This window comes from Hippoglossus hippoglossus, chromosome 22, assembly GCF_009819705.1.
Source record: "Hippoglossus hippoglossus isolate fHipHip1 chromosome 22, fHipHip1.pri, whole genome shotgun sequence".
Lineage (NCBI taxonomy): Eukaryota > Metazoa > Chordata > Actinopteri > Pleuronectiformes > Pleuronectidae > Hippoglossus > Hippoglossus hippoglossus.
In genome coordinates this window covers 19,880,447-19,903,161 of record NC_047172.1, presented here as the reverse complement: position 1 = coordinate 19,903,161, position 22,715 = coordinate 19,880,447, and the positions used below count along the sequence as shown (strand labels likewise).

Sequence of the window (22,715 nt, the reverse complement as noted above, 5' to 3'; positions counted from 1 at the left end):
GTGATTTGGTGCAGATCCAAATAAAAATCTAGATCTGGTAAATTTAAATGTGGTTTCATCAGGGAATTGTAAGGAGGTATGCGCCCTACTGAGTGTCATTCTAGCTGCTTTAACAATAAGCAGTAATGCAGCACTATTATTTATACATTAATATTTATTATTATCAGTTCTTCTTCTTAGAAAAGGACATTCAATCTTATAGATCATTTTGTGCGTCATAGCTCTCATGTGTTTTGCAGCACCTGTGAAGATGACCACAAAAAAATCAAGTTATGTCAAAGGAAAAAAAGTACCAGAAACAACTGAAATGTTTTTGTCAGCTGAATGTTAAAAACTACTAAAAGCGTTTCCCTTTAGATGGCTTTTCATTAGACATTGACCCTGTGAGCCTGCACATTGGTTCTTTGGGCTAAACAGCTAAATGCTAACACCAGCAGGGCAACATACCAAATTTAATGGCAATCCATCATCAGGGAATCAATAACGTTAAATGACTGTTTGTGCAAAATTTTAAAATCACAGAATCACAAAGGTCAGTCGGATTTATCCTCTGGGAACCATGTGTGTTTGTACAAACTGTCTTGGAGTCCATCCAATATATATTTAGCTTCTGCACTCTGTACAGAAGCAGGGCAACCGCCACCCAGGCACTCTCCGATCCACTAATGTGGCTAAAAGGTATTTTACATTAGTTATTCCCCTCAGTTCTATGACATGCACTCCACTGCCAAAGCATATCTCACATGGTGTAATGCTGTTGAAACAGCTTCATGCTTGAGATTTTATCCCAATTCAGTGATGAATGGACTTCTATACGTCTTAAAATATGGGTGTTGTATTTTAATGTCCTTTATCTTCCATAAAACAATGAGATGAGACGCCGTTTCACATCAGATACTCTTCAGCGGCACTGATGTATGCACTCGTGTGCCTTTTGAGGGATACTGATAGGAATGTTATGGCTTTGAAATTGTCTTGTGAACACGATATCATCTGATAGCCAGTGATGGATGCACTCTGGTGTGTTGTGAAAAATAGTTCTGTGCTGTAATGGTGCGGAAATAGCTTTGTAGACCAGATATTACACAGCCCCATCATGAATCAGGCACTTAGAGCACCACTGTTAGACTCTCAGTGCCAAGATCTCCCATTACACATCCTTCTCTCCCGTTTTCTTTTGTCTTTCAGTGCTTCTCCCAGTTGTAAACATAATGCATAAACTCCTAAAATCAATACTTAAGTACTCCATGTATGTTTGATGCACATCCAGGGTTTACTGCTTTGTGTGCATTATATGTATAGAATGTTTGCATTTGTATTCAAGAGTTTCAGGAGTAAGTGGGTAAATGCATGTGCACGCGGATGTGCACGTCCATCTGTGCGTTCTCTCATTCCACTGCTATCAGACTGACCTTGGCAGGAGCGGCTCGTATTCCTGGCAGCTTGTGTGCTCCAACAAATCATCCGTCTGGCTGTATCTGCCTCTGATTGGTTTGATTCCATCCGTTAAGTCCAATTCAGTCCTGATGGGCGAGACGGAGTGATGTAGGAGGAGGAGGAGGCAGGTGAGAGAAGGATTTCTCAGCCTTGATGCAGTAAAAAAAAAAACATACATGTGGTAAACGACTCGCAGGTCTCCGTGAGTGAAGTGGATGAATTGGAAGTGACGGATCGCTAAAGAGTTAGCGGGTGCAACGAGAGAGACTTTCCACAACCACGCACAGAATATAATTTGCTCCTGATTTGAATGCAAAGCACTGATGAGAGTCATTGTGTTATAGGGTTTTGTTTTACTTGTCTGTTTACTGTGTGTGTGTGTGTGTGCGCGCATTTGTTTGTTGGTGGTAGGTTGCACATTTGCTCATATAGGCCTGGTGTGGGTTTGCAGGGTTTGCCTGTGTTTGATTTGCGTGTCCATGGTGTGTGTGTGTGTGTGTGTGTGTGTGTGTGTGTGTGTGTGTGTGTGTGTGTGTGTGTGGGTGTGCTCAGTGCAGCGGTCTCAGAGTGAGCTAATTGAATAAAGAGTAATTGTGATGTATTTAGGCAGCTGCTGACCCCTGTTGTTCAAGTGGGTAAAGCCATTAGCTTAAGCATAAGGTTTACTCCAATGGACACACCGGAAAAAAGAGTGGAAGCTGGAGAACATGGAGGCAGCGGGCTGGTTAAGTGGCTTGGGCATCGATGCTTTTTTGTTATGCATTAGATGATGGTGCAAACAAGAGAGGTACAAGCCTGAAGGCACAGTAGACCACATCAAAATTATTAATTCAATTGAGAAATATAAAAAAAACAGCAGCTAAAAGCTTTTCCAGTAGCAACAGTAATATACTATAATGTCCCAGCTTTAAATGTGTAGAAGACCGAAACTAAGTGTTTGTCCATGTCTGTCTGTCTTTACTCTCAAAACATTTTTTAATGTGTGCAGTACATATCCCGTTATTACTGAGGAGGATTCATGAGTGAAATCAACAAGGGATTTTAATATTTTTACCTAATGCTGTGTTTTGTATCATAATAACAGTGAAAACACACAAACACTCTAATAATACCATGTTAATGTCCCCTGGCTATTATTTGACCTCATACATCAGGCTACATACATAATGGATGTTTTTAATCTCACAATACAAATGAATTTAATCTCATTTGTTTATGTTCAGTTGAGAAACTCTCACCACAGCATCCATTATGAGCTGCTCTAGAGCCTTCAACCACATCACATTGTTTGCCACTGATCTGCAGATGTTTACATTTCGTCTTTGGTTGAATTAATTTATTCCATCCATCCATCCATCCATCCAGCTTATCCTTTTAGAGTCATGATGGTTACTTGGAACCACTCCCAGCTGAAACAGGGAAAGAGGCCAGAGTACCCGGAGGAAACCCAGACACAGGGAGAATATGTCAACTTGAAAAAAAGCAGAAAGACATGATTTGAACCAGGAATGTTCTTGCTGTGAGGAGACAGTGTTAAACTTAATTTTCCACAATCAAAAAAAAAAAAAACTTAACCAATGTATGGCTACATAGAAGGACAAAAAACATCAAGATAACATTTTAGCAAACAGTAGAAACACTGTGTCGTTAAATGTTTGAGGCTTTGTAAAAAGCTACTAAATGGATGTTGTGGTGAAACTGGCCAAGGTCAAGAGTCAGCTCTGAAACTCAGCTCTTCCCCTGGGCCCTTCACAATACATAGGCCCAGTGTGAAGCTGATAAGGTGGATAATTCTGGAGATATGTGAGCTTTTTACAGACAGAGAGGCAGTGGTTTCTGAGTTATACGGTAGATGATTCAATGCCAAACATGGTAAGTGAGACCAAATTACCAGTTTTGTAATTCAGGTGAACTGAACCTTGCGTTATTATTTTTTTCCCCATTTAATCCCAAACCTAGCGTATGACAATTCAAATGAGACAAATGCACATCCACATTCTGCAACAATTCAGTCACCAATTTTACAAATATATCCAATATTAAATTCAAGTATAAATATTATCTTAATCTCTCCATAAGCGCTGAGTACAGCACAACAGAAGCATCAAGTGATGCATCGGAATAATCTCGTATTATTCTGCTACAACCAGCAGGAATGTGAAGGAGAAATCTGCATAAGCCTCTGTATTTGCATCAGCATTATAATATCTGTACAGTAATCTAAAGGGAGAGATCGGATGTTCTCACCGACTTGAATGCGTGGAGGTTGTGGTTGTGCCTGGATTCAGCTGCATCTGTAGCAGTAAACAACGTCGCTCTCCACCACAAGAGCCTGGTCCTCCGAGACTGTTGGAGAACACTTTGACGCATGGAGTGTTTTCCTAACTCCGACATGACTAATCTGTTTTAACGGCACAAGTACGCTATAGGAAACGACCCGACACTCCTCAAGCAGAGAGCCCTGCAAACCACTGCATGGCACTTTAGGAAGGCAGTGCTGTCCCCTGCTGCTAATGGCACATCTGCATCATGTCATCAGTCCCAATATAATTAAAAAAGACCCTTCATCTCAGATTTCTTACTTTAAAAATGTTTTATTTTTATTTTTACTGAGACCTACTTAAAGGTAGGGTTGGTAAGTCTTGTTTGTGTCTTCTCTTTACGTCCCGACAGACATCCATAAATAGTCGTATTGGAAAAAAGAAGAATAAGAGCTGGTGTCTGTTGCCCTCACAGGACTGTAAGGAATGAAATGTGTGGCTCGTCTTCTTGCAGTTGTTAGTGAATGTTTACATGTTTTGGAGGCGTGGCTTTGACAGGAGGGCTGATGGGAGGTGGTGGGATGCATTGTTTTTGAACATGTAGCCTGCTCTTGCTAGGTGTTCCAGGATCACCAACCCTAGCTTTAACACCTTAATGTTGACATTAAATAGCTTTAATGTAAAAAACACAATCTTTGTAACAACATATATCCCATTTGGCCTGTTCCATTTCTTAAATGATGTTTACATAACATGAGCAGTGACAGCCTCAGTCCAGGTCACACAGTTCGACTGACAGCTCCACGTCTGAGAGGTGCATTGTGGGACTTCACATTTATAAGGTTTCACCAAACCATCAAATGGAAATATCCCACGTCTTGAGAATCCATTAATACACATTTCATCGAAATTCATCCTGACACATTTATTTTCTTATGACTTGACATACCAGCGGGCTACTTCTTAATTATTTAACCAAAAAGATTGGTGAAGCGTAGCTGCCATAGAGAACAGAGAAGAACTTCAAAATTCAAAAATACTTATTTTCTTTCAAAGCTATACAACAAACAAGTGCCAATTTGAGCAAGTAATCATAATCTTGACTATAAATAGGTAAAAATAGAATGACTTTAAAAGCAGCATTAAGTGTAATGTAAAAATTGCTTCAGTAACGATAAATGTAAGTATATGCACATGAAAAAAACTGTGTGTAGTGCACACTAGCATTTTTTATTAAGGCAGAAACAGTGGGTTCGTTTGAAATACAGAAATATGTCTAGAAATAAGCTGATTATTCAGTCAAACTGAATCTGTGAAACTCAGTTAAACGTCAGGTAAAGTTACCTTATAACCACATCAGCCCGGCAGGCGGTTCAGAGGAACATCGTCTAATTCTGATGCTGTTCATGCACTGGGAAAAAAAGAGCAAAATTGGTTTCAGCTTTCTGATTTTCCAGTTCACCTGACCGTATCACAAACTGATGAGGAATACATGCATATACAGTATATATATGTATTTTCATTACAAAGAATATGTAAATCTCTCACTCTGTCCTCTTATAACTTGCAGTATCAACACACAGTCAGATCCAATTTCATTTCACATTCCGTCGGTAATTAGTCTCTTTTTCTGTGTTGTAGCCTCAGGTAACGGAGTCAGTCACTAACCCCATCTCTGAAGTCAGAAATGAATCAAGGCTCATTTCACACCTTTCACATGTAATTACACAAGGACATTAGTGTGACATTTACAAGATCGTACATGATGAATGATTTCCACCTGACCTTCAACCTGCAGTTTACAGGGATTTTCTAGTGAAAACACAGCAGTGAGGTTTAACAGATTATGGATTATGCAATTTCATTCAAGACAACCCATGTTTGAAGCAGCCGAGATAATAACACAACAACAGCCTTCATAACGTTTTACCTCAGCTTCTAGTGTGAAAATAAGGGTCAGGATAAAAGGGGAAATTTAAATTTAACTTGCTCTTAATCGTAAACTGTATGGTTTTCTGTAAAACAGATGAGCCTGAATGTCTCCCTGGCTAAATGAATGTGTATTAAGTGTGAAAAAGCTGATCGGTTGCAACAAGTGAACAGTAATCTGAAATCGCAGCTTCTTGGCAGCTTCAAAAGACTTTGACTGTGCGAGCGCTTCCAAGCCATCTCTTTTAGCTGCCAAGTCGTTCCACTGGTTATCCCCCGTGAGATTTGAATGCAGCCTAAGATCAGTTTCAGTATGTGGAGCGTGCAGAGAATCCCGTTGAGCTGTCCAAGAAGCCGGTTGTTCATCGCCCAGCGAGCCGGGGGTGAAGCTGGCTCCGTGGGACCTTCCGGGGGGGGGGGGGGGGGACTGGGGTGTCCGGGTGGAAGGCTTTCAAAGAAGTGGATAAAGCAGGCTGCACACGTGTGGAACAGAATCGTATTTTACACACACCGCCGCCACGAACAGAGCTTAAATTTGTCTTCTTTACCCATAATCCCTTTGGTTAATTCGCCATTCCATTTGATCCCAGTGGTGCCGCATGTCAGTTTGTGTGAAATCTGATCTCAGGACTGGTGGAATATTCATTTCTACAGCCCAAACATCTTCTCCTCTCTGGTTGAATGTGGTTTTCGTGTGAAATATACATGTAATAGTGCGACTGCGGCATCATCTATCCTTCCTCGTCTCCTCGCGCTAAATGAAATTCGTCCCTCTTCCCGTTTTCCCTTCACACCTCAGCACTCATTTTAATTAGCTCCCTCTCTGATCTCTCTTTTTTTCCCTCCTCTCTCCCTCTCTGATAACTCTCCCTTGTTTCCTTTTCCATTTCTCTGTCTCTCTCACTCATTCACCCTCATTACAGTCATTTCTCAGTCTAATTAATGAGCTGATATCTGCTTTGGGGTTACAAAGGTCATGAGCTCTCTCTCACTCCCTCTTTTTTTTCTCTCTCCCTGTGTATAGTGTGAGTACGTATGAGTCATCCAGCGCTCCATTTAGCCGCCGCTCTGTCTTTATCCTCGTCTTTGTTTGCGCTCAAATGGAGAGCGAAAAGAAAAACAGGGATTGTGTGACCTCCGACATCGCAGCAGATTTCAGCTCCAGTAATTCCACACAGACGTTAGACATGAGCGCACAGCCAGAGTGGGGAGAGAGTAAGTCGTGATTCGATTTAACGTAATGTACATGTCCCATGATGCAAAGCTCCAGTTATCTCACACTCAACCAAGACAGCTGATGAAGCTGAAATTGCGGCCGCAGGTTTGATTCCGACCTGGCTCTCTGTCCCTATTTCTCTAAATAAGGAAAAATGCCCTCAAAATATCTTTTCAAAAAGACCAAATCCAACAATGCATCAATAAATGGATGCATTATGAGACAAAGGGCCCCTGGGCACAGACGTGTCACCACACCATCTATTTTTTCCCTATTTCTAGTCATTTTGTGTCTTCTCAGTCAGTTGGTGTCTTTTTTGATGTTGCACCTTGTACAGATTGTTGAGCCCTACGAGGCAAGCTGTGTGTGTCTGCACCTGATTGGCCTGTTCAATAATCCATGCATGATTTCTAATAACATGTGTTGCCTGTGTATTACACTCCTCATGTAGCTTGTTCCTTCTGCCAGAGAGCTGTGTTACTGGCCCAAATCTATAAAAAACACAATGTACCAGCCCAGGCTGACATTTTCCTTAAACACAACTCATAACTTCATAGTTTATTTTGAAACCATAAAGACTAATTTGCAAATCATTAATTTATGTATTAAATAATAAACTATTTAGAGTTTTCCCAAAATATCATCTTCTACTACACTGTAAGCCCGGATAAGTAGAGTTTACTTAAAAAATTTGAGGAAATAGGTTGCCCTAAAAAATTTTAAGTAATGGAACAAGACAACTTGAGTTGATTTAACTTAAAAGCTTTAAAGGCTAGAATTGTTATTTTAAGTTCAATACACTAAATGCCTAATTGATTTAACTTAAAAACAGTTGTAGTCAGTAGTTTTATATACTTAAAATATTTGGGCAAATATGCCTAAAAATGTTAAGTTGTGTGCAATGAAAAATGAGTTGATTAAACTTGAAATCATTTGTAATATCAAATACTCTGCCTTATTACTCTACTTAGTTTTGTTAAGTTAAAGTGAGACATTTTTCCTTATCTTTTATAATTTGTTAAACGAGAATAAAAAAATTAAATGACAAAAATGCATAATTTTTCAGTTTTATTTGTTTGATCATACAATATGAAAATGAAGGCACATTACACCAGTTTTTAGACAACTTTTGACTTGTGAATGAGTGTTTTTCATATACTTAGGGTAATCGAGGTGCAGGGCATAAATTAGGCCAAAAAGAAGGCAGAAGGCCTGAGGTACGTTTGCCAGGTTGTCCATCACCACGCTCCCTTCCAAGATGATCTCTACTGTGGATGGGTTGAGTTGAGGATTGTCTTCATCCATGCAGAGGATTCCCACTGCAGTTTGACTGTATGATCCGTTCTCATTTACATCCTAACAGAGCAAGAAACAAATGGACAAGCAGAGGACATAATTATGCAACCTAGATTATGTAGACTATTATGAAAAGTGTTGCACAACATAAACAGCACAGACAGTAACTGGTTAAACTGACTTCACACACCTTATGTGTTTTTTGTTGCTAGTCAGCTCAGGCAAGTTTACCCACTTTCAGTCCCAGTCATACTGAAAAGATGTCAAATACTGCTCCCAGAAACTTACTCGAACTCCTTAACAACAAGCACACTCATAACTCCTCACTTAAAAACATTCTAAGTCAAATATAGAAGGACTAATAGGACTTAAATTTCTGGGAGCAGTTTTTCCACATCTTTTAAGCATGATGGAGACTAAAAGCAGCACTGCAAATTGTTTAGCCAATTGGGAGTCCAAGTCTGATGCTATTCAAATGTTTAAAAAAAATTAGTAGCAGTCTTCAACAATGGCTTAAAATGAAAAAAACTATGCCTCTCAAACATTTAAAACAAATTAAGTTACTTACAGAGCAGTTCCTGAAGAATGCAGTGGAATCACCCCCCAAGATGACCGGCAGTCCCGAAGAATGAGGCACCCGATATCTGTTGGCTCATTGACCTGGAAGATAGTGGACGTAGAATACAACAATAAAACACAGTTTGTTAAGGATAGTCACGTTTTTAGCATTTAATATCTGCATATTCTCAATTTTTTAGTCACCTTACTGCATTTTCAAAAAAACGTGGTCATTGATAAAAGTTTGCATTGCTCATAGAGTAATTAATAAGTAAATAATAGATGAAAAATGTCGGTGGACTGGTTAACGTCTCACAGAGAGCCACTCTAATTCAAACACACGCTTTCCACCATGTGACCTGACTCTAAAACGGCTAACCAGTGTAGCAGGCAAGCTAAAATGTCGTCGTTTTCGTCCTTTAAGGTGCATGTCGCCACCTACGTCGCAGGGTGTGTAACAGCATGACTTTGACCTCGAAGTCATAATGAGGATATTAAACCTACCTGTATTTGGTTTAAATAATGCTCTGTGAACCTGTAACTGTTTGTTTGACAGGAAAATATTAACTTTTGAGAAATATAATGAAATTACTTAAGGGGTGATACAATTTGGTGTGTCATTCATTTATCCACAAAACTCTTAATATTATCATTATTAATAAGACATTAATAGTTCATATTTAATTTCAATTAGTAAAGTATTCTGAATACTGCAGCTTCTCCTTGATATAAAGATGTTTGGTCATGAAATAAAAAAACTCAAGTTTATACAACCAAAACTTAAAAATTATTGTATATTTCACTTAAAAGTTATCCACCCACTGCATTACTAACAAATGTAAGTATATTCTACTTCAAATTCGTACAATATACTTACATTTGATAGTAATGGTATCATACTTACATTTTTTGTGTACATTCAAATTAAATTTTCCAGTTCATTTGTTATCCGGGTTTACAGTGTACTGCTTTCATCCTGGTGGTGTCTGAGTGTGGTAATGTGATCGTGTACTGTAAGTGAGCACAGCACATAGCAGATAGCACAATCCAATCATTCTTTACAACACAAGTTATACAGGATGCTTTTAATCGTAATTGTGGTTAAACTATCGTGAAACTATATACATGTCTTCAGTAGAGGTAACCAACAGAAAAGTTGAACACACATCTGATAAAATATCTAAACCACCAACCATAACATGAGCAGTGATGGCCTCAGTCCAGGTACCACAGTTTGACAGCTCCATGTCTGAGAGGTGCATTGTGGGAACGCTGTGTTCACACCACAGATCAGAGCAAACTTCTCATCTTAACACCTTCACTGTTTGTTGCTCAGTGCGGAGGAATTACAGCTCTATGACATTATCTATTCCTCTATTAGGCATTTATTATACGCCTTTTCCACCAAGGCAGTTCCAGGGCCGGTTCGGAGCCAGAACCTAATCTGGAACCAATTAGTAGTGTTTCGACATCCAAAGAACTGTCTTTCGGCCAGAAAAACTGGTTCAAGAGTGGCACCAACTTGTTGCTGATCTAGAAGAAGGCACCGCCTACGTTAGAGGCTGGGGGCGGGATCATCATGACCAACAAGACCAACCCAAAAAATTGTTGTGGCCCAATGGGTTCGGATCTCACTTCCCTGCTCTGTATGCAGATAAACACGACATATGTGTTGGTGGAGACCAAAATATGTTGTTTTTACTCTCTCTGAGTAATGTCCATATGTCCGATGAAATGGCGTGTATGTGTGTCCGCTCAAGACAAAGAGGAGGAGAGCGAGAGGAGTCAGTTGCAGCTATGAAGAAAGATTTTACTGATTTGAGAAAAGTATCAATCGTTATGTGATGATCAGTGTTGATAATGAGGTACAAACAAATCAATGTTCGTGGGTTCATTTATACAGTTGAGGTGTAGAGACATAGACAGTGACATAATGGTCGACGCGGCTCTAACCCTTGAAAAGCCAACTCTTTCTTAAAAGGTTCGCAAGGTGAACCAGCTCCGAACCAGCACCAGCAGTCAGTTCACTTTGGTGGAGAAGGGTTCATTTAATTTCATGTTTCTCGAAATTGCTGCATTTTATTTTGAGTTTTTTTTGAGTCACTGATTCTCTGCTTGTATTGTTGTGACAGATTGTAGTTTTAATCGTCACGGTCTAATAACACCCTTTATAAAGGGTTTATAAGCCACAACTAATGGTTTTATTAGTGGTTGATGAATCGTATACCAATAATATATTGAAAGCTCTTACTCTGTGTTACCACCTTGTAAATGACATCCCTCTTGCTGGTGTTTAAGCTTATTTGGTAATTATACCTTTTAAATGTTGTTAATTATCATTGGTTTCCTCTAGAATTATAAATGCTACAGAGTCATTCATATTTTTTTTCATTGACCCTTTGTGATAATCAATATAAGAGCTAAAGAGATAAAGTAAGTGCCATGCCAAGAAAGTCTGCATTCATCATTCACAACTTGAAAGTTGTGCTCATCAATGGGTAATAATGTTCTATGAAGCACTAATAGATTGCTATTATCAGTTAAGCTATTAATTACAACATAAACCTTTTAGAAAGGTTGACTGACTGGAGAGCGGTGAAGGAATCACACATCTCTCTGCTCTCCTCACCATTCTGCAGCTCACACCTCTGTTTACATGAGACAGTGTGAGAAAGGTTCAAAGAGGTGAAAACCTCATGTTGTTTCACTCTCACGTGTGTACGTGAGAGTGTGTGCATGTGTGTGTCTGCGTGTGTGTGTGTCAGCATGCATTTGCACTGTGATCCCTTTAATCCTGATTCTCCCACGTCCTTCAAACACCACTCAAGGTTGCCATTAATGAGCATTTTCTCTCTCCCTGCGTCATCCTGTTCTCTCTCCCTCTTTCTGTCTCTCTCTTTTTCTCTGTAAACCTTTCCTAATTAACTACAACACGGATGCTTACTAATGATGTCCAGTGTGTGTGTGTGTGTTGTTAACGTATGAATATATTGTTAAAATTTGTGTAAGGGGCCAGGGAATGCATTATGTCAATGAATATCCTCACAATGTGTGTGTGTGTGTGTGTGTGTGTGTGTGTCTGTCTTAGACGCTGCTGGGCAATGACTAATAAAGATCTCCTGTGGTTTGATTAGTGATGCCTGAAAGTCAGCGGTGTGGTCTGTGGGTTCATGTAGTCAAGTCTGGTCATTAATATTTTTATCTTCATCAAAATCAGATTCACTGCAGTTGCCAAGTGTAATTAGTCTGAGATAATGAGCTATATTGATATGCACACATATTTAAAGTGACTCCTGATGCATACTAACAGAGTACCTTAAACTAATCCTCTCTACACTGCCCTTATCTTATCTACTACACTGTATAAACATTCAACTCGCATTAATCAATCAAATTCAATCAAATTTTATTTGTATAGCCCATATTCACAAATCACAATTTGTCTCATAGGGCTTTAACATGGTGTGACATCCTCTGCCCTTAACCCTCAACAAGAGTAAGGAAAAACTACTTAAAAACCCTTTTAACAGGGAAAAAAGAACGTAGAAACCTCAGAGAGAGCCACATGTGAGGGATCCCTCTCCCAGGACGGACAGAAGTGCAATGGATGTCAAGTGTAAAGGAGAACATCAAGATAAAGGTTTTAGCAGCATTGATTAGGGTAAACATTTTGAAGTATAACTGAAGGTCAGTGAATTGGTGGATTAATGTCATTAATGGTCAAGTGTCTGAGGAGAAATACTATGTATCGAGCAGTCCTGCTGCAATCATAGTCCATGGTCAGCAGCCAGCAAGATCATGATCCACCATCAAGATCGGATGCCACTATAGTCCACAGTTATTGTCCACTGCCGCCATTAGGATCCATCATCAGCTGCCACCTCGGTCGTGGTCCACTACCAGTATCTGATGCCAACACGATAAAGGATCTGCCTTTGTTATCACGATCAGCCAGCACGATGCAGAATCCGCCATACTGGATCCACCATTACGACCTCTGATACGTGATCCACAGATCCTAATCCATGATGTGGCCACAGCCGCGGCCCTGGGTCTGCGGACAATAAGGCAAAGGGACTCCGGGGAAGAAGTCAAGTCAGTAACATGTATTGATGGGATATGAATTACTTTGATGTGATAAAGATTGAGAAGAGGAAGGAGAAGCTGGAAAGAGAAGCTCCGTGTGTCATGTGTCCCCCGACCTTCTAAACCTATAGCAGCCTAACTAAGAGCAGGTCTAGGACAAGCCTGGACCAGCTCTAACTATAAGTTTTATCAAAAAGGAAGGTTTTAAGCCTACTCTTAAACGTACAGATGGTGTCTGCCTCCCGAACTGAAAGTGGGAGATGATTCCACAGGAGAGGAGCTTGATAGCTGAAAGCTCTGGCTCCTACTCTACTTTTAGAGACTTTAGGGACGACAAGTAAGCCTGAATTCTGGGAGCGCAGTGCTCTAGTGGGTTGATAAGGTACTAACAGCTCTTTAAGATATAATGGTGCCATATTGTTAAGGGCCTTGAAGGTGAGGAGGAGAATTTTAAATTCTATTCTAGATTTAACCGGAAGCCAGTGTAGCGAAGCTAATACTGGAGAAATGTGCTCTCTTTTCTTGGTTCTTGTCAGGACACGTGCTGCGGCATTTTGGACAAGCTGCAGAGTCTTTAACGACTTACTGCTGGAGCCTGATAATAAGGAATTACAATAATCCAGTCTGGATGTAACAAAGGCGTGGATTAGTTTTTCTGCATCCTTTTGAGAAAGGACATGTCTGATTTTGGAGATATTACGCAAGTGAAAAAAGGCTGTCCTAGAAATTTGTTTTAAGTGAGAATTAAAGGATAAATCAGGATCGAAGATCACTCCCAAGTTCCTGACTGTTTCATTGGAAGCAAGGGCAATGTCGTCTAGCGCAGCTATATCGTTAGATAATGTATCTCTAAGGTGTTTAGGGCCAAGTATTAGAACCTCTGTTTTATCTGAGTTTAATAAGAGAAAATTGCGGGTCATCCAGGTTTTTATGTCCTTGAGACATGCTTGGAGTTTAGTTATTTGATTACTTTGTTCAGGTTTTATTGACAAGTATAACTGGGTGTCATCCGCATAGCAGTGGAAATTTACCGAGTGTGTCCTGATAATGTTTCCAGGTGGAAGCATATATAATGAGAATAAAATTGGGCCGAGCACAGAGCCTTGTGGAACACCATGGTTAACTTTGGTGCGCACAGATGACTCATCATTAATTTGCATGAATTGGGAGCGGTCTGAAAAATAGGATTTAAACCATTTTAGGGCGGTTCCTTTAATGCTAATTAACTGTTCTAGTCTCTGTAATAAAATATTATGGTCAATTGTGTCAAATGCTGCACTAAGATCTAACAGAACGAGGACAGACACAAACCCCTGATCTGAAGCTATTAGAAGATCATTAGTGACTTTTGCCAAGGCTGTCTCTGTGCTGTGATTGGCTCTAAACCCTGACTGAAAGTCTTCATATATATTATTTTCCTGGAGAAACTCACACAGCTGATTGGCTACAACTTTTTCTAGGATTTTAGACAGGAAGGGGAGATTAGATATCGGACGATAATTGGCTAAAACCTCTGGGTCTAAGGTGGGTTTTTTGAGGAGGGGTTTGATTACAGCTATTTTAAAAGACTGTGGTACATATCCTGATGATAATGACAGATGTATTGTGTTCAGTAATGAACTGTCAATTAGGGGCAGAATTTCTTTAAGTAATTTTGTAGGAATGGGGTCTGAGATACAAGTTGTTGGTTTAGAAGATGAGATTATTTTGGTCAGCTGATCGAGGCTGATCAGAGAGAAGCTGTCTAAATAATTGGTAAGATTCTTGGCCGTTTCTGAGTTTTCTATTCTTGATGGGGTATTAGTGCCAATTGAGGGCAGGAGATGGTTGATTTGATTTCTAATGGTTAGAATTTTATCATTAAAGAAATTCATAAAGATATTGCTATTTAGGGATCGAGGAATACTGGGTTCGGTTAGGGCTAACCCTAACCCTAACCCCAGCCGCCCTGGGCTCCCGGCTGCACGGGACAAGTCGAGGGACTGATAGCGGAAGCTAAGCTAAGTGGCTCCGCGGCGGCTAGCGGGGGCTGGCTAACTACAGCTAACGGAGGTTCTAAGCAGCGGAGCCGAGCTTCTAAGTCGCTAAGCCTCGCCTCCATCGCTACCAATACACTACATTTATTACATGTACCACTACTGTTAAAGGAGGCAGAGGAGTAAGTAAACATGAGACACTCGGAGCAAGAGAGAGCAGGGGAGCGAGAGGGAGAGAGAGATGCCATCGCTTCTATATTAGACTACGAGGGTGAGCTCAAACAGAAGAATCCGGTGACACGCTGATGTAAGGACACAGAATCACTAAGCACCAAAGAGTAGGAGTTGGTATGTGTTGATGTTTAACTATAGACTTAGCCGTAGTGATATAGAGAAATATCTGTGTTAGCAGAGGAGCTAGTTCAGAGACAGCGACCACGACCAGCGGCAGGAAAACAGGAAATGACGCGACTCGCTTACCGTAGTACGTAGAATTACATTTACGATTTCACAGATTTTAATGAGACGGGCATATAGTTTATTCGATTCAGTGGAGGGTACAGAGGATGACAGGAAGTTTATTAGTTCAGCACAGCATGTTTGAGTTATAGAGAACTGAAGCAGAGTTTTTCTTGTACTGCAGACTGACGACATAAACACTAGGGAGATATACGTTTATTGCTTTTCTTCTACTACCTAGTGCTAGTGCAGTGCCTGTTCTAAACCAAGCTGTCTATGTGAATGGGCTGTTTGCTTGACCTGTGTTGATGCTCTGGAGCTACGTCAGAATTATTCCTCAGTGAGTCCTCCTCAAACAGTTCTACAATATACGGTCACGTTTTATTGTTTGTGTGCTGGACGTTGTGTGTGCAGAGCTTTTTATAAACAGTCTGTGGTGCAGAGTGAAGTTAGAAAACTCTGTGTTCATCCTACCTGGTTTATCAGCAGTGAACATTTTCAAGTCAGTGTTTTTCATAAAATGATGTTCCATATAAAGGATTTCAGCAACAAAACTTTTACTTTACTGAAGCAAATCACCAAACAAGAAGGTATTCGATGAATGTTGTTGCCATGACGTAGATCTGTACCTGGTTGCAGCTCAGTCCTTGTGCTGGCGATTTTGGCCTGAGGTTTGACCCAGTTGTCGATAGCGGCTGTAGTTTATCACATAGACAGGACATGGAAGAAGACATGTTCAACTAGGTCCACAGACTGTTAACATGTTAGCCCGCCCCCAATGTCTGCTGCAGAGCGCTGGTCACCTGGTTATTAAATGTTTATTACTATTGAACGTATCACGTGTCCAAACTGCACCAAACTTGGCACTGAGCTGAGTTCCACAAACCGACAAATACAGAGACGTTTGTGGAATTAGTAGGTAGACGGCATAACTGTCAAAAGACAAAAGTCCAGTGATGTTAATTTGTGCTTTTCTCCCTCTGTCTCATGTTACAGGTGTTGTGTCCAGGTGGGGTGGTAACCATGGAGAGGCTGTTGCTGTGTGTGATGCTGGCGGTTGCCATGGCGGTGCGGGCACAGATCTGCCCAAAGCGCTGCGTGTGTCAGATCCTGTCGCCCAACCTGGCAACCCTGTGTGCCAAGAAAGGCCTCCTGTTTGTACCGCCCAACGTTGATAGGCACACAGTGGAGCTCCGGCTGGCTGACAACTTTGTCACCAGGTAACAGCAACAAAAGTGACACATTCAAAACCACATCATTTTAATGTTTTATACTCTGCAGGTGCTGCTTCTGTTAACACCCGACTACGATTTCTGATACTGAGGCTATCCACATAATGCCTTTTAGTTTTAAAACATCAATTTTGCTACGTCAACGCCTGCCGTTCACACTGTAGAAAGAAATTCCCAGCCGCTAAAACAGAGACTTCAGGAAAAAGTGCTGGACCCATTTTCTCTCAAAATCGCGTTTTAATCTGGATGAACAATAAATGGAGACTTTTGAAAAACAATTATGCAGATTTCCAGGTTTCAGTCTGAACACCGGCTAATGCTATACCACTCTTAACAAATTATGTCCAGTGCTAATTGCATTACAATGTACAAAGTACAATGGTTAGTTCTACTGGGAGAGCAAGTTACAATTCAAATCTATTGATACTTTCTACAAAGTCTACTGCTGCCACTAGAACTTCTGCTTTTGTTAATGTTATTAACCTTGGCAGAACAATCATGAAAATACTTACTCTTTAATATTGATATTCAAAATACTTTTCTATTCTATTATGACTAAATCTGCATTTAACAAAAAAAACACTGAAGTTTAAACTGCATGTTTGCTTCCATGTAAGTGCAGTACTGTATACTGTGTCTTAAACAGACCAGTGTGTAGGATTTAGTGGCAACTTGTGCAAATGGCAACCAACTGAATACGCCTCCCCTCACCCCTAACTTTCTAAGCCTTAAGGTCCGTTCTGGTTCTACTGTAGAAATATGGCAGCCTCCATGGAAGAGGACCGGCTCTTCATTTTAATATTAACAGCTCATTCTACAGTAATGCAAACACAATGATTCTTAATTCAGATGATGTACACAAATCAAAACAACACTAATAATATTATCTTTAATTTATGCCAACAGAGCCTCATAAATCCTACTCATTGGACATTTAAGCTGCTTTCAGACAGGCACTGACATGCATATATTCCTGACAGTTTTCAGAAGGGATGTATGTGAGGACGCAAATGTTCAAGTCAATTACTTACCATTGTTTGCAGCATCAAGCAATTGACGGCAAAAATGTCTGGAAAAAGGCTGAGTAAGCCCATCTGAGAATACACAGGAAACAATTCAATTCAAACAACAGCAGAAGCAAGTGGGGTGTGTTGATGAAGTTTCTACAACGCGAAGGACCAAAAACTGAAAAAATAAGAAGAATTCAATTGAACAAGACGAACCATAGAAGGAGAAGATGAAGATGTGAAATTGGAAAGACAACGGTGGGGCTGACACAATTTATTTCATGTGCCTCCTGCAAGATCTGTCCAGGTGCCACCCCTCGCCTTACTTTTCCAGACTTTTTCATTTTGTTGTGAACGTCTGACCCGGAGATCCTCCGTGTACAAAGTCAGAAATGTCTTAAAAGTGCTACGTTTATCCTGCTCAGGTTTCTCTGATGCTGTACATCCATGAAATTGGTCCCTCTTTTTCCTGTCTTCTTAAAATGTTTACACTAACTTCTGACATCTGTGGGAATAAATCTCTAAAACTTAAACAGAATAAATATTTGGTTAAATGAAAGTAGTCAGAAAGTCTCTACTAAGACGTTGAACCTTGAAGTAAAAGATGAAGAAAATGTTTTGGCGTGTGTACAGTTTTTCTTTAATGTGATAATTAATACTTCACTGACATTCAATTATTAACAACCAGTACTACTTAGTGAATACTTGAAGAAATAAGTGTACTAGTTCGGGAAAGTTCAGTCTAAACATGAGAGAATGCTCGGCTTCAGAGTCTGATCTGTGAAGTTATCGGGTGACAGGTTTCTGCGCTACAGACAAATAGATCTTAGAGTATTTGGACAGTGCAACATCACGCAGGGTCCTTATCCGCTGGATTCCAGAGAGAAATGAAACTCATTTGAGGGTTTAACAAGAAAAGAAGCACATTCTTGAAAAGGCTGCAGAGTATGTTACGCTTGATTCGTCATTGGAGCGGCTCAAGGCTGTGTCCTGATGGCGTTGCAGTTTCGGGATCGTAGTCTTTGGAGAGAGACATTCACGCTCACACATATTGAATGAGCTGAACAGATAAAAAAGGAATAGCAAATGTGACTTCTGTTTTAGAATGAATTCCTATTTTGAATGTTGAAAGAGTTTCTCCCCTGAAGATCTCTTTCAAGTCGGCTGTGTATGTGAACACTATTAACGTGAGTGACAAACATGAAGCAGGAAGCTCAAAAGGAATAGTTGTGTGGATTTTTCATCCATAATTTGACTCCGGCATCTTCAGCGATTCTGGGGAATGACTGTTGATATATGAACTAAAGACAGAAAACAAATACACCCGTCCCTCCACTGTTCCTCCAGGAGCTCCACCGCCCACGTTCATGCACGGGTATTGTCAGGGTGCGCCGCTGATCTCAAACTGTTTGACTAAGCACCCACAGTCATTAGCAAACAGGACAACACGATGCTGACCGAATGTGAGCCAAAGAGAAGGAATGTTACCCGACTTTCATGCAGAAACTGAGCAGCCATCCCTTTTCATCCCTTTCAACTCCCAGTGGTCTATCCCCTGTTCAAACGGCTCGCTGTTCTTCATGCGGGTTCATTAAAGGGAGGAAGTTCTATGTCAGCGTTGGAGATTACGTGTCGGACAAACATGACAGCTGTTCTTTGGGTTGCGCAGGGGAGTTGCCTTGGACCGTTATTATTCTCAGTGTACATGCTGCCACTGGGTGATATCATCAGAGGGCACAATGTTTGTTTCCATAGTTACACAGATGATACACAACTGTACATTGGTTCTGAGCCAACGTACTGCGCTCCATCACTAAATTTCTTTCAGCAAAAATACATGGATGAGCAATAATTTCCTTAAGATTAATGAGGGTAAAATTCAAATAGACAAATGCTGGAAAAATATTTTGGGTCAGCTAACTCCTTGGATTTACTCAGAATTGACAAGACTAGGTGTTACCTTAGACTCTGATCTAAGTTTCAAGGCCCACATTAACAAGGTGATCAAAAATACATTTTTCCACCTTAGAAACATAGCAAAGGTTTGGCCGTTAATATATCAGACAGATGCTGAAGAGCTGATTCATGATTTCAGTTCCAGCTGACTGGATTACTGTAGTGCACTCTTTACAGGCCTCCCAAAGAAAACAAGAGAGAGACTCCAGCTCATTGAGAACTCGGCTGCTCGGCTGTTAACCAGAACCAAGAGGAGAGAGCATGTTAGTATTAGTTGACTTTAAGGTTCTCCCGCTCACATACAAGGCTCTGAATGGGCGAGGACTGAGTTACATAGCTCACTCTCTAGTCAACTAAATATATTCCCTCCAGAACACTGAGATCATCTGCAGCAAGTGTATGAGAGATGCAGCTTTTAAACTATTCTCCAAAGTTATGGAACAGACTGCAGCTATATATATATCAGAGAAGCTAGTTCAGTAAACGCCTTTAAAAGAAAACTTATAACATTTCTCTATACTTCAGCCTTTAACTACATCTTAAACTTGCACGCACTTATGTGCCCTTTATAATTTGAATAATAATCACTTTCTAACTATTCTGTTTTTATGCATTTTTGTTATTTTATTTCATTTATTTTTTATTTACTTTTCTTTTATATATCATTTCAACATGTTCTTTTGTTACTTAAAATATGTTGTTTTTTATGGATTACATTGTAACGTGTTTTTATCTATATTGTATGTAAAGCACCCTGAGCTGCATTTCCTGTATGAAAGGTGCTATACAAATAAAGTTTAATATTGTATTATTATTATTATTATTATTATAATTGTTGGTGTTACTGTAAACCTAGATAGTCATAGTGCTGGAGGAAATATCCCCATTGATAAACAGTGTGTCTGTCCTTTTGCTGATTTAACTGTTCTCATCTATGTCCATAGTGTGAAGAGGAAAGACTTTGCAAACATGACACGACTGGTCGACCTCACATTATCCAGAAACACCATCTCCTTCATCACACCTCATGCCTTTGCTGATCTGGAAAACCTCAGAGCCCTACACCTCAACAGGTTTGACCTAGCACAGGCTCATTCCACTTTATCGCCATAGCTGCAGAGGCCTGCGGGTTACAAAAAAAGTTTTCATTTCTTTGACCTCTTTCAGTAACCGCCTGACGAGGATAGGCAACGACACGTTCAGCGGGATGTCGAAGCTCCACCACCTGATTCTGAACAACAACCAGCTGATGGTGATCCACCAGGGAGCGTTCAACGACCTGCTGGCGCTGGAAGAACTGGACCTGAGTTACAATAATCTGGACTCTATTCCTTGGGAAGCCATCCAGGTCAGGATCTCTTTAATCTGCAGCATCCTTTTCAAACCTGTTTATATCTGGAGGGGTTTGTAATGAGCCAATCCCAAGCACAATAAAAAGGCCATAAAACATTTTTGGCCATTTCTTTGAAATAAAATAGAAAAAAAGTTTTTATGGGCTTTTGGACAGAACAGAGGCCATTAATAGACAATTCAATAAGACTGCATGCACTTTGCTATTGATTGTTTCACTTGAGATTCTTTCGTTCCTATGTTTTTTCATGGCTGACAGTAAACATTTTATTAGCGCTCTTTGTCAACAGACAATTTTTATGTGATCTAAATGTCACAGCCTCTGTGGGTCATCATCCTGAAGTATTCTGCAATCTGAAAAAAGAATAAGGAGCTGCTGTAACACTGAAAGTTTCCACCCACAGTCAGACATGTTAATAATAATATAACTTAATATAGCTTTACATTTATACCTCCACTGTAGATCAAGGAAAGATGCTTTTCAGACAAATGTCATGTGTATAGCACCAAATCATAACATACATTTTCTCAAGGTCGATATCTTAGAATATTAAAGAGAGAAACAGTTCCCACAATAAGCAAGAACTTACTAACCTGAGCACAGTCTGAAAACCATCTCCTCAAACCCGAGGGTTTCACTCAAACTTTAGTTTCTCAGCCTGTGAAGCAGAAACATGAAATAAAAACCATTAGCTGCATATTGTAAATAATGCCTTGGAAACTGGATATGACTGAAACATATTTGTCACCATTTTCAGGTAATTTGTTATGTTTTTATTGATTTTTTATGTTTCGAGTGATTTTTGATGTGGTTTTTATTTCCTGTTTCTGCCACAGAGGCTGAGAAATAAAAACAGGTTCAATTACATCAGTCTTTACTTCTGGTTTGATGTGACAGTGGCTCTCACTCGCCTACTGTTGTTCTTGTATATGTAATATAATGTAATGTAGAATAAAATGTGGAACACATCATGTTCAGATGTTATGCTATGGATTGCTAGAAGTTTGGGGCTACAACTGCAACAATTGTGTTAGCCCGAAATTAAATCTATTAATTTGTGATGCCGTAAAAAGTGAGCGTTGTTCAGCAGTTGCAGCTGATACATTCGGTTCCCCGTTCACCGAATATATGAGCATGTTTAATGAAAGCTCTCTTTTAGCATGTTCATGGCTGTGGGAGTGGAGAGAGAAAGTTACGTAACTGTTGTATTCAAGCACTGTCAGACTGATTGTTATAAGTATAATAATAAGTGAAACGTAGAGCTTGTTTGCTGTGATGGGCTGATGACACTTGAAGGATAGGCGATATAGATAATGGATGGATGAATCTGAGTGGCAGTTAGTTATCTGCAGACTGAAGACAGAGCGGAAAGCACAAACTAAGGGAGAGAAAAGACACAAAGTTTATAACATCTTCAACAACTAAAATGAGAAAATATCCAAATGTGTGAAGGTAATAAAATTCTTTGTCTTTCTCTTTCCAACAGAGAATGACGAGCCTCCACACGCTGAGTTTAGACCACAACATGTTGGACTATATTCCTGAGGGAACCTTCTCGCTGCTCCAGAAACTCAACCGGCTGGACGTCACCTCAAACAAACTGCAAAAGCTTCCACCGGACCCTCTTTTCCAACGAGCACAGGTAGCTACTCTACACAAATTATTCCAAAGCAACACAGCTTTGAAATGATGATAGAAAAACAACAAACTGCAGAGAGCAAAAATGCAACTCGCCAATAAGTTGACATGGCGGAAAAAAGAGCAACCCCATGCATTGCATATAGATGAATGGCAGTCAGTGGGGGAAATTATAGGAGGGACAACTCTCTCTAAATGTTGATAATTTGAAACTGCTTCTAAAAAATTCTTATTTAGTTTCTGGTCCTGGTGATGTAGCCACTCATCCATCATTAGGGTTAAGGTTCCACAGCAAAGGTGGACATTTGAACTG

At 40.1% G+C, this 22,715-nt stretch overlaps 1 protein-coding gene across 2 annotated transcripts in view; it reads left to right on the top strand.

Moving 5' to 3' along the window:
* lrfn5a (leucine rich repeat and fibronectin type III domain containing 5a) overlaps window positions 1-22,715 on the top strand; it is a 110,901-nt gene that overhangs the window by 63,607 nt on the left and 24,579 nt on the right. For both annotated transcript variants that reach the window (XM_034576057.1, XM_034576056.1), the window contains exons 3-6: window positions 16,215-16,438; window positions 20,358-20,486; window positions 20,581-20,761; window positions 22,251-22,406. In XM_034576057.1, coding sequence (XP_034431948.1) covers window positions 16,242-16,438; window positions 20,358-20,486; window positions 20,581-20,761; window positions 22,251-22,406 — 663 coding nt within the window. In that variant the 5' untranslated portion in view covers window positions 16,215-16,241. The remainder of the gene's footprint in view (window positions 1-16,214; window positions 16,439-20,357; window positions 20,487-20,580; window positions 20,762-22,250; window positions 22,407-22,715) is intronic.